This window comes from Lissotriton vulgaris, unplaced genomic scaffold (assembly GCF_964263255.1).
Source record: "Lissotriton vulgaris unplaced genomic scaffold, aLisVul1.2 SCAFFOLD_214, whole genome shotgun sequence".
Lineage (NCBI taxonomy): Eukaryota > Metazoa > Chordata > Amphibia > Caudata > Salamandridae > Lissotriton > Lissotriton vulgaris.
The window spans coordinates 588,916-605,138 of NW_028243866.1; the positions used below are offsets into that span (position 1 = coordinate 588,916).

Below are 16,223 nucleotides of genomic sequence, written 5' to 3' on the forward strand. Positions count from 1 at the left end.
AACACAGAGGTAGAGGATATGCTCGGGCAGGCTGGGAATGGGGGAAGCATGCAGTCCATTTAGAGGTGTAGGAAGAAGAAGGCAAAATAATCAAATAAGAGGAAAGAGAACAAATAGAATATGTGGAGGTCCAGGGAAAAGAGAAGGCGTGGAAGGTAACCTGGCAGATGATTTGAAGTAGAAGGACAGGATATGGTAGTGTGGGCAGAGACAAAAGTAAAAAAGGAGCCGGAGAATGATAGAGAAGGAAAACATGTTTAAAGAGGTCCTGCAGTTTTAGACCAATCAGGCTGTGAGCTGAGGAAGGGATTACCCATATTCCTTAGCCTGCGAGATTAAATACGAGTCCATGGAGTGGAGGCCTTCCCTCAAATTGCAGAGTCTTTCTGTGCTGAGCACTCAACCCATGGTACCAGGGTCACCGCAGGAGATAAGCTGAGGGTCCGAGTGACAGAAGAAGCAGCATCAACGAAGCTGATATTCCCGAAGCCCCACCGCAGTCCTGCGCGTTCTCCTATGATAAACAAAGAAAAGAGAGATATTACTTCTTAGAACTCAAATATGCCATGAAGGGCAATTACCATTGGGATGTGGGAAACTCAGACCTCTAGAAACAGTGCATGAACTAGCACAGCAGTGGAGCAGGAACCCTCAGGAGTCTGGTAGTCTTGGAGCTATACTCGCGATGGTCAGCACATGACTTATAATTCATACTGACCAGCTTTACCTGTTTGGTGAAGGAACCCTCAATGACAGGCTCTGAGGGCCTCAGGTCAAGCTTAGTTTTGATTCTGATGGGGTCAGCGGTAGCAGTCACAGGCCCCATGGAATTATGAGAAAACTAGGGGTCTGTTACTTTCACCTGGAGGTTTTGGCTGCTGACTGCAACCAAAATATTGAGGTGAAAGTTTGGGGCAAGATCTGGAAATACTGGGGGCCTCAGTAGTTACTGATTCCATGGTAATTCTTTAATTCTCAGGGTATTCTTGGTGTACAACCTGTAGTGATACCAGGGACTCCTGGTATCATTAACTCTGGGGGTGTGGAATTAACAACTCCATGTCCGGGCCACTCGTATGGAGACAGTGCACACACACATGCACATAACACACACACACTCATGCAATCTCCACTCATCCATCCATGATCATCTCCTCTGTGTGGAATAAAATACCACAATTAGATGCCAAGTGACATAAATGCATACAACACCCCCCCCACCCACACACACACATGTGTACATGCTGGGTGCTGCCTGTATGTACCAAAACACAACATGTATACTTGTAAAGCACACGTTCACCTAGAAGGGCATCATGACACTGAATAACAGATGTTTATTGCTATCCAACACAATAGTACTCATTTTATTGACCTCAGAAAGATGAAAGGCTGAGTGGACATGCTGGGATTTGAACCTGTGACCATGAGATCGAACACAGGCCCAGTACAGGGCTAGGATGTGCACTGTATGTAGGGTGATATCCGCATGTCCACCAGTGCTTCGACCCCCTTTCATAACCTGGTAGTGTGTATTTCTCAGCGTAATATAATTTTACAGCTTCAACTAGGAACAAAGGAGAATGAATGCCAAATAATGCATTTTATAAGCACTGAATGAGTACATATATTAGAATGTGGAATGGTTGACTCTAGGATCTGGGGTCATTAGTGACATACATTGCATACTAAAGCACATTGGGACTGCTGCTCTGGTCTTCACGTTCTGAACTTAAAAGCAAATTATACAAGAGAATTGTGCCCCACCTGAAGAAAAAACTGTGAAACATTGGTGGCAAAGACCATTTTAAGCATACAATAGATTTATATATTTTTAAACATTACTGGTCAGTGGATTAAATAATTCTCTGACTGCCAGAGTTTAGGTTGCCTCATGCTACAAGTGATCCTGATCTGGAAAACACACAATATTAAATCTAAACTCAGTGCAACCACTGAGCTGTAGGTCCTGTAAAATATTGTTTGATTCCATATGCTTGATGCTTCACTTTGTAAATAGGGTGCAGTGCGGCGCAATGGCCAAACGAAGCGTCACAAAAAAGTGATGCAAAGGTGGCACAAGCTCTTCATAAATAAGCGTCTGAATGGAGCACACAGAAGCTCCTGGCATAAGGGATTCACAGGTTAACCTTGAATGTAAAGGTATTCTGCCATGCCATGCCATGCCATGCCATAGCAGCCTCTCAGAAGTGAAACTGCTACCTTTAGGCCTCGTGCCTCCACACTTATGTGGGACTGCTATAGACTTAAAGGAAAACACAGCATAGAGCAAACTGTGCTCACAACTTGGATTTTTATGTTCCAATGTATGCCACCCTCGCCTTTCTGTAATAATGAATGTGTTTTGCACCTAAGAACAAAACAATGCTACGGAGAATGAGTCTGTTTTCAGGATGGAGTATATCTGAAATGGGGAAAAGCTTTCTCTCTCGCATGTAGTATAAGTTTAACGTGAAATTCTGACTACAACGCGCAACATTAAACCAAGCCTGGCTGGAATTCCTACACTCATTCATTCTAAAGAGGTTGCAAAACAGATATTAATGCGCGACAGAGGGTTTTGCGGGGAGCTTTCTATTGTAAGATGTTGCCACTTTGGACGTTAGATGGCAGTGTTGTGCTTTTTGTAAGTCTGACTGAGGCTTGAAAAAGCTAAAGTCTCAACGGAAGTGCATATTTGTCCATCAGCTCCATGGTGATGGTCCACGGCAGGCAGAAAAGTCTCAATAGACAAGTGGGAGGTGTGTGACATGATTAACCAAATACTGTTTAACAATATAAATATATATATATGTGTATATAATATATGTATGTGAGTGTGTGTGTGTATATATATATATATATATATATATATTACACTATATTGTCTTTTTGCAATCGTATATACAAGCGCATTTATGCGGGTATCATGTGCCACCACAAATGGGCGTTATCAACATTTGTTTGATATTGAATTCTAAAATAACGATAAAAAATTTACAATTTTATAAAAATGTTAATGTCAGTGTAAACTTTGGCAACAAAATGTAAATAATGCATCAATACCTCCTTTTATTCACCTGTATATATACATATATCAAATGATGGTTTGGAAAACAGACTAGCTATGTCAAATATATGTAGTATGTTCTCAGTTTTAATGCTTCTAATCACATGGTGTTGCAAAAAGAAAAAAATGGTAATTTGAATTTGTGCAATGGACCCTTTAAAAGGGATGTTCCTTTACTTGCCTGACGATCTGTGAATAAGGGCGGACGCCCGAAACGCGTCAGATTTGATGAACTTGCCTTTCCATTAAATATTGCCAAATGAAGATTGGGACTCGCGTGGTTTTTCTGTTCAGCTGCCTTGTCGGTGGTTTGTGATGAAAAATTGCTGTTGTTTAATATATATATATATATATATATATATATATATATATATATATATATATATGTATATATATATATATATATATATGTATATATATATATATATATATATATATATATATATATATATATATATATATATATATATATATATATATATGTGATATATATGATCTTCTGCCTTCCACCTACTGCACAGCTGCTGCAGAAACACACTGATAAAAGTTATACGCAGGCGGCCGAGTTATTCTGTGTGCCACAGAGGAAGGCCGCCAAAGAAATCGAATGTGCAGGAGAATTAGTGCTGTGCTGGCAGTGCAGATCAATGAGCAATAAACAAAAACAAAGCACTTTCATATAAAGCCAGGAACTACCAAGATAATGTCAGGAATAGACAGCGCTGTTGCAGGGGCAGCTCCTACGTTGGAGCTGGGGAGCGTTGCCCCACTTAAATGCCCTAGCCCCGGGATGTTTAATAAAATATAATTTATTACCATTTTATTTTTCAACCTCCCGTCCTGAACCGAGTCAGGATGCGGCGGGGCTTAGTGAGATCAGAAGGAGGGAGGGAGGAGTGTAGGCCGTATGCACACTTTTCAAAGAGCGCATTTCCCTTTGGCCGGCTGTATTGCGATGCCCAGCCGGACATGCGCACTTTGAAACCTCTTTGAGCAAATGAAGGCCTCCAGTGCCCTGTGGCGCACCGACACAGGCTGCTACCTCCTATCAGGGTGCTGATCTCATGCTGGTGAGAGCAGCACCAGGATTGGTCAAAGGAGTTCCTGGGGCCTGCACTGCAGTTGTGACAAGGTCCGGAGCGAGGAGGTCCTGTAGTGAGGTAAGTGGTTTTTATATATTTAAATTTTATTTTGGGCGAATGCCCATTTCCTTTTTTACTTTTAATTTTGGATGCAGCACTAGCAAAGCTCATTCTGTCGTTAACCATTGAGAAATAGGCAGCTACAGTTTGGATCCAGTAGGGTAATTGCGGGCCTGATTTACTCTGTCTGGGAGAGTGGCAGATGGCATTATTTCTGTCACTCTGATAGTCATATTTAAAGATCGCCGCCGGCCCAGGGGTGAGCTCCGAGTGTACACAGGAGCTTCCACCACAGCAGCTCCTCTCAAGATACAGAGGGGCATATTTACAGATGTTCCTATGGCGCAATGCCCTGCTCCATATTTACAAAATGGTTGTAAGACTTTTTTTGTGGCTTAACGCCACTTTATAAATATAGTACCTTTTCACACAGTTTTCTGCATGGAAGGGGCATACATTGGGTGTTGTTGTAGGCGTTCCTCCTCAGCACCTATTGCTCTTTGATTCTGCCCCAGATTTACAAGGATGTGTAAATTTGAGGCATTGCCAAAAACAAACGCCAATCAATAGCAGGCGTTAGAATGGCGCAATGAGGAGAAATACTTTCATTTCTCATCATTTTTGCTTTTTCTATGTGTGCTGTCTTCTGCAAAACAAAACACCATTAATGATTGTTGATGTGCAGGAAGGTATTCCTGACTGCACATCAACAACAATTAAATAATGATGGTTTTCTACTTCTATGTGTGCTGCAGAATGCAGCACACATAGAAGTAACAAACTGCCATTATTGATTGTTTATATGCAGGAAGTGACACCTGCCTGTACATAATCAACCATTCCCTGCAACACAGGCACCCTTGCACTATGGCACAAGGGGATCTGTGTTGCGCTAGCTAGGCAGGTATTTTTAGCGCTAGAGAAAACACAGGGGTGTGCTGTATTGTTGTAAATACGGTGCATTTTGGAAATGGCAGAGCATGGTGTTGCAAATTTTGCTGCAGCTCCGTGCACCACCATTTCCTTGTAAATACGCACCAGAAAGTTTGGTGATTGGCCACCATCTTTCAGGCAGATGCTCATCAAACTTTTTTGTTTTACAAAAACAAACTCTTGACGTGGGGAAGCTGCTAATTAGCTTGAATCCCTGGTGGTCATGAACTGAATAAAAGGCTCTAAATAGGGCGGGTAGTCTAAAGTTCCTACTCCGTTAAGCCTTCAGTTTCGGATTCCAATGGTGGAACCAGCGGGGGCACTGCCATCAAAAACCTGCCAGTCCACCTGAGTCATAATAGAGTGGGCGTTTGCCAGCATGCCGTTTATTCCACCTCACCCATACAGCTCTCTTTGTCAACTGCAGACACATCTTAAATAATACATTCCATGCTCATGTAACATTCCGATGTAGAACCCAGCTACATCACAATATCCAGTCTGCCAAACTCTAAACTGGGCCCTACGTGTCACTCTAAGCGAACACAGAAAAGTCACTGAAATGTCTACCAGATATGTTACATCCTGCACGCTGGCTATACAAGAAATCTAATAACAAACAAAACTTTGGGGCACATTTGCAAGGGAATGGCGGAGAGTGGCAATAAGCACAAAATGCTAATCCCACACTCCATCATTCCCAAAACGCAGGGATGAGCCATATTTACAAAGATACAGCACATTCCTGCTTTTTCTGTAGTGCTGGCGCTAAATAAAGAGGCCTAGCGCCAACGCTGGCACCCTTGCACCATGGTGCAAGGATGCCCCCATTGAGGGAATAATTGTTTATATGCAGGAAGGTGTCCCTTCCTGCACATAAACAATCCCAAATGGCGATTAGCAGCACATAGAAGTGGCAAATCGTCATTTTTGTAATGATTGTTTACATGCAGGAATGCAAGCATTCATGGTGTTTTGCTGTTTCTGTGTGTGCTGCTCAAGTGCTCATTCCCTAGCACTCCCCCCCTACTATGCGGCCATCGAGGGGCTGCAATCAGTGGAATCTCGCCAGCCCTTCCCACCACCCACCTCGGCAATGGGCTACAGGCAGCGGCAAATGCAAGGACCGCCACGGGCGGCCAAAGGGCTAGCTACGTCACTGTAGGCAGCACTGGTAGAACCTCCATTGCCAATAATATTCATTAATATAAAAGGAAACCTGGATTTTGCCCTCCTCCTGTATGAGCTGCAGAATAGCAGCCTCAGTTTCCTGGTTGGGTGAAATGCAGGAGGCTTGTGTTGGTTTCAATTGTGCATGGAGACCACCACTGGACTGGACTCTTTGGCACAATTGAGATCCTCTAACCCTAGAAGGAAGACATTAAAAGGGAGTGCTGTGGAGATGCTGATGTGTACGAGGCATCCTCGAGTCCCCGAGTTTGCACACGCTCATGAATGTTCCTTTCAGCCAACGGATAGATGCTGCAATGCAACACATTGCTCTGCAAGGGGGTCCGATCAAAAGGTTTTAGACATGGTATCCTGAATTAGTGTTGAACTGTTCTTGGCTGCCACAGATTTAGGATAATGTAGTTGAGGCGGTTGCTCCTGTACGGTGTTGCCTGGATGGGGCCCATGTACAATCTTGTTCAGGCGACCCTAGGCTCAAGTGTTTAGGTTTCATCATCTGCGGGGGTCTCTTGTGTGCAGATGGGACATCAATTGCTGGTGCCCCAACCCGGCCAGCCAAAACGCTCCCTTAAACCAACTCTATGAAAGAGTATCTCGGTGCCTCAGCAATCTTCGGGAATGGGCTTCACTCACTTCCCTGTTGATGTCATCTTCCTCTCTACATAGTCAGCGGGTACATGGAGAGATGAGCAGGGAGGTGGTAGGCGGGGGGGGGCTGCATAGAGTCTGGGACCGCATTGTTCTTGAGAAGGCGATGACCCTCATGACGATGAAGTATCTCCCACTCACAACCCTGACCGCCATTTCTGGTGAGGTGTGCAGACACCCCAGAGTCTTTCTAAGTCCACGTGTCTGGACACCCATGAGGTCTGGTGCTGAAGCCATTCGACTTTCCCTGCTTCCTTCTTCCCCTGGTTTAGAAGATGCTGGGCTCCTTCTCACTTCTCTCCTATGGTCCTGGGGCGGAAGGAGCACCTGTGATGATCGCTGCCCACATCTGGAAAGCACCACATGTGGACCCCAGATCCCTAAGGGCAGGTCCAGAGGGAATCAGTCCCTGGCCGGCACTGTGAGCTTCTGATCGCTGTCTCTCGTGGGGGATACTGGAGTTCGTGGGATCTCAATGCCGAAAGTCCCTCTAGTCCAAGGAGACATGCAGCGTCTGAGCAGGGACCAGCAGGGATCGGGAGTGCAAACATCTGCGCGGGCCCCATCACCATGAGAGAGCGGACGTGGCACCTTGGGAGGGCGGAAGTGGCAGAATGAGAGGGCGGAAGTGGCACAATGAGAGGGCGGAAGTGGCACCATGAGAGGGAGTAAGTGGCACCATGGGAGGGCAGAAGTGGCACAATGAGAGGGCGGAAGTGGCACCATGAGAGGGAGGGAGTGGCACCATGGGAGGGCGGAAGTGGCACAATGAGAGGGAGGAAGTGGCATGATGAGAGGGAGGAAGTGGCACCATGGGAGGACGGAAGTGGCACCATGAGAGGGAGGAAGTGGCACAATGACAGGGCGGAAGTGGCACCATGAGAGGAAGGAAGTGGCACAATGACAGGGCGGAAGTGGCACCATGAGAACTGGCCTTCCATTGCATTTTCAGGAACGTATTCACCTGTCAGCCTGAAATAGCACAATCTAACAGCTGCAAACTGAACGGCTTTTCATAATTTTACCAATAATAGGAATACAACAATCAATCACAAGCACAAAAATAAGAGTTAGCTAAGAGCTTGTTTTGGGGCCTTGACTTGCAATGAGTCTTGTCATTCTCTAGTGATGGAGGTAACAGGGGTTCTCATGACTCACGTCAATGCTTTTATTTTACTGAGCATTGGTGGAAGAAAGACATATGTAACCTACCGGACGTGACGTGAGGTGGCTTGGAAGTCTTCCCAGCAGTCAGTGCACCTCCATTAACTGGCTTAGTTGTGTGGATCAGCTACAAACAACACTTCAGCATGCTTCATAAGCACACACACACGTCCCTCTGCATATGTGACCACACATGTACACACGTGTGTACCTCTGCGTAAGCACACATATACACAGAAAGGCTGCACATGCATGTCTACTCACACATGTACCTTTGTGTATGCACACACATACACAGAAAGTCCGCATACTGACAAGTACACACACATGCACCTCTGCACATGTGCATAAATACATAGAAAGCCTGGCACATATGTACCAATGCACATGTACATACAGACCCACATCACACTACAAGCTTCCCTACGAGTTGCCGACATCTCCAAACCTGAATCTGGACATGATCAGATGAAGGCCACGGACGGGGAAATTACATGTAACAACTGGAAGTTCTGGTTCCATCCCAGCATGCAGCTTCCAGTACCTGGGCTTTTGCCACTGACATTTTCCCCCAGTGCTAGCACGTGGTTTTACTGGGTAACTCATTGGTATTTCCAAGCCTAGTAATGCCGCGTGCAGGAACACCAGGCCAGTCAGAGTCCGGTGCAGCCTTACTCTCTGGGGTGTACCGCAGCCGCTCCTAAGCACTCACAATGAGTGCCTAAGTGTAGTGAACACCACTCACCTGTCACTGTCGGATTCGCTAGACTACTCACTGTATAATACTGACGTACGAGTACTTCTGCAGAGATATACACCCAGTATTACTGGGTTCACACAATGAACACACCTTTCCACATGTAGGATCCATTCTCAGGGAACCTGGATAACGTATTCGTCTGACACCAGTGCTCATATGCAACTACTAACATGCCCTATAACATCTACATGATTTGGAGGGCGCCCTGAGCATGCGCAGTAATAGACACACTACTGTCACTCTTACCTCAGCGTGGAATGCATGGCAGGACTGTGGCCGCCGCCGCACCTTCTGGGAGCGCATCCTGTCGCATTTCACCGAAGCGTTATGTGCACTGGAGTTAAGGGTTCAATCCAACTCACCGAGGAGTAGTGAGGCAAACATGGCTTCTCGGCTGAAGGTCTCAAGGGATACTATCTGCTGGGGCAGCAGGAGGGTTAAACAGGTGTCAGACTCTGGTGGAGGGACACAGGACAAGAACCTCGGAAGAAGGGTGTTGGGGACATACTGTGTGGTGTCTTGGAGACCTCTGGCATATCCCTCATGCTTACAATGCTGCAGAAAAAGATGAACTGTGTGTCTTAAGATGCCTTAGGCCAGGGTACAAGTCCTAAAAAAAGAAGTGGGGGGACTAACCTAGTTAATCAGAATGCAAGTGGCATTACGGCAAGTGACATCACCGTGTGTGACATCACGGGCATGAAATCACAGCATGTGACATCACAGGAAGTGGTATCATTAGAAGTCACATCAGATCTTAAGCCCTCACTATACGTTTAACATGTCTATCATGATTACATTGGAGCATATTTTAAGTATACAGAGAAACCCTCCTGATTTAAGCAGAAGATTCACACTTTTATAGGCTACACATAAAACAATGTTGCCCTTTGTCAGCGTAAACTTCCTCTACCCATAGTGCTTTAAAAGAAAAAATAGTGGTATTAAAATTATTTCAACGCATCCTCAGGGGTAGTAAGCACTATATAAATTATTTATTTTGTGTAAATACAGGGAAAGACCAACACATCTGACATTCTTACAGTGAATGCATAGCTTGTAAACAGGGAAAACCCAAAGGAAATGATGGACGGAGCGTTGACAATACAAACACTCACCCCCAGTCAACTGATCTGGGTTTAATCCATCACCATTCTTTAGCCCACTCTGCCACCCCAGTTCAGACATGGCCATATGCAAATCAGTCTGACCCTGTGCCTCATGGGAACAGTCCAGCCCGAACTGCCAAGCCATGCCTTCCCTGGACCGGAAGCAAGCTACTGAGGACCGGTACCTGGCATTTCAGCATTCTTCAGCCCGGCTTGCTTGAATCCTGTTGCAAAGTGAGCAAGGGACTCACGTCTGAGCATACCCTGCCAACTTATGGCGAACAAAGAAAAACCAAAGGAAATGATGGACGGAGCGAAGACATGGCTTGGCAGTTCGGGCTGGACTGTTCCCATGAGGCACAGGGTCAGACTGATTTGCATATGGCCATGTCTGAACTGGGGTGGCTGAGTGAGCTAAAGAACGGTGATGGATTAAACCCAGATCAGTTGACTGGGGGTGAGTGTTTGTATTGTCAACGCTCCGTCCATCATCACCTTTAGTTTTTCTATCTTGTAAACAGGGACTGAACAAAGTGAAAAGCTGCCTCTCTTAAGTATGTATGAAATGCTAAAACCGTGTGAGCCTTTGTTTCCCCTCTGCTGCATTTGCATCTAGTTGTGAGGCTCCTGAACGTTCCCAGCCAGGAGAATCCAACAAAAGGAGGCCTGATGACCCCTCAGATTCGCCCTTTGTTATGGGCTCAGCAGTAGTCTGAAAGCAGACAATTTGCAGGCACTGCAGAATGTGTCTCATTGTTTACAAATTACACCGGGACGAATTCAGCAAATTTTTCAGTGGGGCCCAACTTCTTGTCAGGGTGGACAGTGTCCACCCTGTGAAAATAGTGGGTGGACACCGTCCACCCAAATGTACCCCCAACTCGTGCCCTGCTTAAGGCTAAAGCACCAAAACCACCGTACATTTTGTGGCTCTCAGACACTTCTTGCGATCGATGTATGCACGTCAGTTGATCTAGTATCTCTCAACGAAGCGGCCGGCTTTAATCCTCATGAAGAGTGTGGTGGAAGGGGTCAGCGCTGTAAATCAGCAAATGGTCAATTGCGCCACACTTGTGATTCCTCCGCCTCACTTGCATGTAGAAGAACTGCTGGGTTTCCATTGGCAGAGCATCAGTTAGTTCTGTCATGGGAAAATATCATCACATGGCTGCTGGCCTTAAATTAAGGGGAACATTTACAGTTTTTTCACACAACGAATGGAACTGGCTGTGCTGCGTTGCGTGAAAGGGAGAGCAGAAATTCTCCATATTTACAAAGATTCAGAGCATTCCCCTTGCTACGCCATCACCTGGGAGGTGTACCAAGTAGATGCAATCCCAGCGTTACTCACTTTTGTAGCTCTGGAATTGCAACAAATCCATGGATGAATGCATAGGAACACCCGTGCTCCAGACATGGAATGCCGCCCAGCTTGAACTGTAATGAAACACGGCACAAGCAGCTGCATTGTGTCACATTTCTTTACCAAGCCAGGAAGGCGGCTCACGTCGCCCCTTGCAGGGCTCTGTAAATCTGAATGAAGGAAGTGCGCTGCCTTGCGCGACGCAAGGACAATGCGACTCCTTAACACATCTGGCCCTGATCATTCCTGCCTGTTGCATCATGCGAGGCATGATCAGCAATGACCCCCTCTCTGGGCCAGAAAAGTCTCAGAGGTTCAGGTCCATTGCTAAATAGTCTCACAGAAAGAACATCTCTTATTTTTTAGGTTTGTTTCTAATAAACAAAAGCACTGCAGACTGAGCCTCCATAACGAGGTGACCCACAAAGGCATTTGGCGCTCCTGCCATACCGGTGGTAGTTCCCAGCCAGAGTGCACAGGACTCGAATTTGAAATGCAGCACAAGTCAGGGCTGGCAGAAAAGACACCCTTTCCTTGAAGATGAGCTCTGTACAAGACTGATCTCTTGACAAGGACTCTTGACAAGGAAAAATGGGCACTTCTAATTGCTTTTTGCTGTCTCCCTCTATTTTGCCTCTATATCTGTCCCCAGAGGTACCAGGTAGTGTTATGTCTGACCTCCAAGACCCCTCTCTTCTATATCACTAGTGTCCTACAAGTAAAGTGACATGGGCAACAGACCCACAACTAGGCAATTTAAGACTATCATCTGGTGGTGACTCGGATTTTCTTCCTTAGCTCATAAAATGACTGGCCAAGAGGCAGGCGGGAAACTCTTTCTTGGACCTGAGCATACAATATTCTGATTGGCCAGGGTTGCCCGTACCAAATTAGTATCTCACTGTCCCCCTAGCATGAGGGCGGGGTTTCATAGGTATCTTATCTCACCCATCATGTATACAGGACAGTGCAGACACACCTTCAGCATATTTGATGGCCACTCTCACTCACTTCTTTGCATCTAGCTTTCATTTTAAACATTGGCAGTGTTGTCTTAACGCATGGGCACACTGGACAGTTGCCGGCATGCCCCACGAGCAGAGGGGCCCCCTGCAGACCAGAATCTAAGACTAATTTTCTGTTAAACATTTTTATTCCTGTGAGTGGTTGCGTAGGCAGGGCCCTGTGCAATCAAGAAATTGGCACAGGGTACATTGTGGTGCTAGACAGCACCTCCATAGGAACACCAAGGCACAAAGGATATATTTCACTTCTTTGGCATCCAGTGAAACCGGCGGGAAGACGCTGCAATCACAGTCGGACTCAACGACCAGTAGCAGGAGATTGCTGTTGGTAATGTGCTGAACCACAAACATCCTAGGGAAACAGAAAACAAAGTCACCAGAAGCCTTATCATTACTCTGCTGAAGAAATCTGTACCACAAGACTGGGGCATGGATGTTGCAGCCTTTATCAAGAGTTTTACAATGATCCATTACATCGTCAAGGTAAGTACCAGAAAGCAATAGCATGTAAATATTATATTTGCTGTAGTGCATCGAATCTGTATTAAACTTTCCAAAACAAATGTTCATCCGATTTGGGTTTGGCATGGCAAGTTTTGTGCAGACCTGTAAATGAAAGATGGGTCAGGCAGTGGTTCATTTTTAAAAATGTAAGTGGCAGGGCCCTTGGTAGGAGGCCATTGCATGTGCACCACACATTGCCCCTGCCAGCACTGCCAATGATAGTAGCAACACAACTACAAACCGTCACACTCCTTCAAGTGTAACAATTCAGGCTACTCAAGGCACCCAAAGCTATACGAATAACTTGGGCGGCAGGTAATAGTCCTATTAAATGTATATTGAGTTAATAAACAACTGTTGCTGTGCTCATCTCTAAATTAGACAGATAGCGCCACCGTGTGGCAGACTGTCACAAACGCCGATGCCGAGCACCGGAAACCACTGGATGAAACTAAGAACTGGGGGAGGGGTTCAAGAAAAGGGGGATTCAAAACATGTCTGTTCCCACTAAAATTACTATAGAATCCATTACTTTCCAATACAGAAAAAACACAGCTCAACTGAATTAAACCAAAGTTGGCATGAAAGTAGAACATTACACAAGAATGTGCCTTTGCTTAGTTTGGTGTAAATACGTCCAGTAATTTTCGATAAAACATTAGAAAAGTGTTTTTTGTAGACCTCAAATTGAGCCAAGGTGTCAATCAAGTTAGAGCTATATAGTACATTATCGCGTTAGCCTGCAGATAGTGTGCAAACTCGGATCTGTGGAACTTACGCGGACCACAATTGAAAAAATACTCACATCTGTTTGGACAAAGGGGTTTTTTCTTGTGTTGTGCATTATGAGCACCCACATTCAAACCTGGGTCCATAAACCAGAAGAACAAGTTACTTACCTTCGGTAACGCTTTTTCTGGTAGATACAATATCTGCCTGTGGATTCCTCACCTTGTGAATATCCCCCTTGCGTCAGCAACGTTCGGAAAATTCTTCGTAGCACGCCGGCGTGGACGACGTCATAGGAGCACGGCTTCGCGCGCGACTCCGTCTGACGTCACCGACCCCACATAAGGCCCACGTCGGCGTGATGACGTCAGTTCCGCCCTTTTTTCCGTGCCTTCGAGGCACCCGGACGGACCAACAAGTACATATATATATATATACACAATGTACACAGTACATGCAAAACAAATGCATTCAAAGTGCAAAACTATACAAAATCAGATAAAATCATAATTACATTTGCACATAACACCAGGTATAGCAGAGTGGACAACGGGGAGGCGGGTGGGTCAGTGAGGAATCCACAGGCAGATATTGTATCTACCAGAAAAAGCGTTACCGAAGGTAAGTAACTTGTTCTTCTGATAGATACATCTGCCGTGTGGATTCCTCACCTTGTGAATAGATTCCCACAGCAGTCCCCACTCCCGGAGGAGGGTGTCCACTCTGCTACACCAGGAAATCTTGGAGAACAGAGCGCGCGAAGTGGCCGTCCCTCCTCACCTCAGCATCCAAGCAGTAGTGCTTTGCAAAAGTGTGGAGGGAGGCCCAAGTCGCGGCCCTGCAAATGTCCTCAACAGGAACACCCCTAGACAATGCAGAAGTAGCAGACTTTGCTCTAGTTGAATGAGCTCTAATACCCTCAGGAGGGTCCTTACCCGCCAGAGAGTAGCAAATCTTGATGCACAGGATAATCCATCTGGAAAGTGTGCGCTTGTGCACCGCTCTGCCCTTCTTGCAGCCAGCAAAACCCACGAAGAGCTGATCGTCTATACGATAGTCTTTAGTCCTATCAAGATAGAAGCTAACCGCTCTCTTCGGGTCCAGGCGATGAAGCCTCTCCTCCTCCTTGGAAGGGTGTGGGGGAGGATAAAAGGTAGGAAGGGTAATGGATTGACCTAGGTGGAAGGGAGTAACCACCTTAGGCAGAAAAGCAGCCCTGGTCCTAAGAACCATTCTTTCAGCATGGATGGACAAAAACGGGGGCTTGGAACTAAGAGCCTGAAGCTCACTTACCCTCCTTGCCAAGGTAATTGCAACTAAGAAGACCGTCTTAAAAGAAAGAAGCCTCATTGGACACTTGTGTAAGGGTTCAAACGGCGAACCCATCAGATAGGTTAACACAAGATTCAAGTCCCAATGAGGAACAATAAAGGGAGAAGGAGGGAACTTATTAGTGAGCCCCTTCAAAAATCTTAAAACCACAGGTGATTTAAAAAGAGAGGGCTGATCCGGCAAGCAGAGGAATGCCGATAAAGCCGAAAGGTAACCCTTGACAGTGGCAACAGCAAACCCCTGCCGTGCCAGAGAAAGAGCAAACAACAAAATATCAGACAAATGAGCCTTTAACGGGTCAACATCCCTCTCCCTACACCAAGACACAAACTTATTCCACCTATACGAATAAATGGACTTGGTGGAGTCACGCCTGGCAGAAAGTATGACATCCACCACATCGTTAGGGAGAGAGAAAGAGTTCAGATTGCCCCGTTCAATCTCCATGCATGAAGGTGTAATGTCTGGAGGTGGGGGTGTAGAACCTGCCCCTCCATCTGAGAGAGGAGGTCTGCCCTGAGAGGGAGACGGAGCGGCGGGTGAGAGGAGAGGTGGAGAAGATCTGCGTACCACACCCTTCTTGGCCAATCCGGGGCGACCAAAATGACTTGGGCCCGGTCTTGGCGAATCTTCCTCAGAACCCGAGGAATCAAGGGTATGGGAGGAAACGCGTAAAGGAGCTGACCTCTCCAGCTCAACTGAAACGCGTCCCCCAATGCTCCTTGCATCGGATACTGGAGACTGCAGAATGACGGGCAGTGAGCATTCTCGCAAGTGGCAAACAGGTCCACCCGAGGAGTCCCCCACATCTGAAAGACGTAACGAACAACCTCCGGGTGAAGCCTCCACTCGTGGTCGGCAGAGAACTGACGACTGAGAATGTCTGCACGCACGTTCAGAACCCCGGCCAGATGATTTGCCATCAGACAAATCTGGTGGTCCTGAACCCAGGACCAGAGGCGCAGAGCCTCCCTGCAGAGACACTGCGACCCCACTCCTCCCTGCTTGTTGACATACCACATCGCGGTCGTGTTGTCCGTCAGGACTTGAACTGACCGACCGCGAAGGGAAGGGAGGAAGGCCTTGAGTGCCAGACGTATCGCCCGTAACTCTAGAAGGTTGATGTGAAGCAGCCTTTCCTCTGGAGACCAAAGACCCTTGACCTCCAGATCCCCCAGATGAGCACCCCACCCTAGAGTGGATGCATTCGTTATCACCGTGGCCACCGATGGTGGAAGCTGAAAAGGCTTTCC

The 16,223-nt window shown here is 46.4% G+C and overlaps 1 protein-coding gene across 1 annotated transcript in view; it reads right to left on the reverse strand.

The window, feature by feature from the left end:
- Positions 1–418: 418 nt before the first annotated feature.
- The window catches only part of LOC147668214 (voltage-dependent calcium channel subunit alpha-2/delta-4-like), a 987,093-nt gene continuing 971,288 nt past the window's right edge, over positions 419–16,223 (reverse strand). The window contains exons 38-40 of the mRNA XM_086948696.1: positions 12,645–12,757; positions 9,155–9,237; positions 419–514 (exon numbers count right to left, since the gene is read on the reverse strand). Of these exons, the coding sequence (XP_086804822.1) occupies positions 419–514; positions 9,155–9,237; positions 12,645–12,757 (292 nt within the window). The remainder of the gene's footprint in view (positions 515–9,154; positions 9,238–12,644; positions 12,758–16,223) is intronic.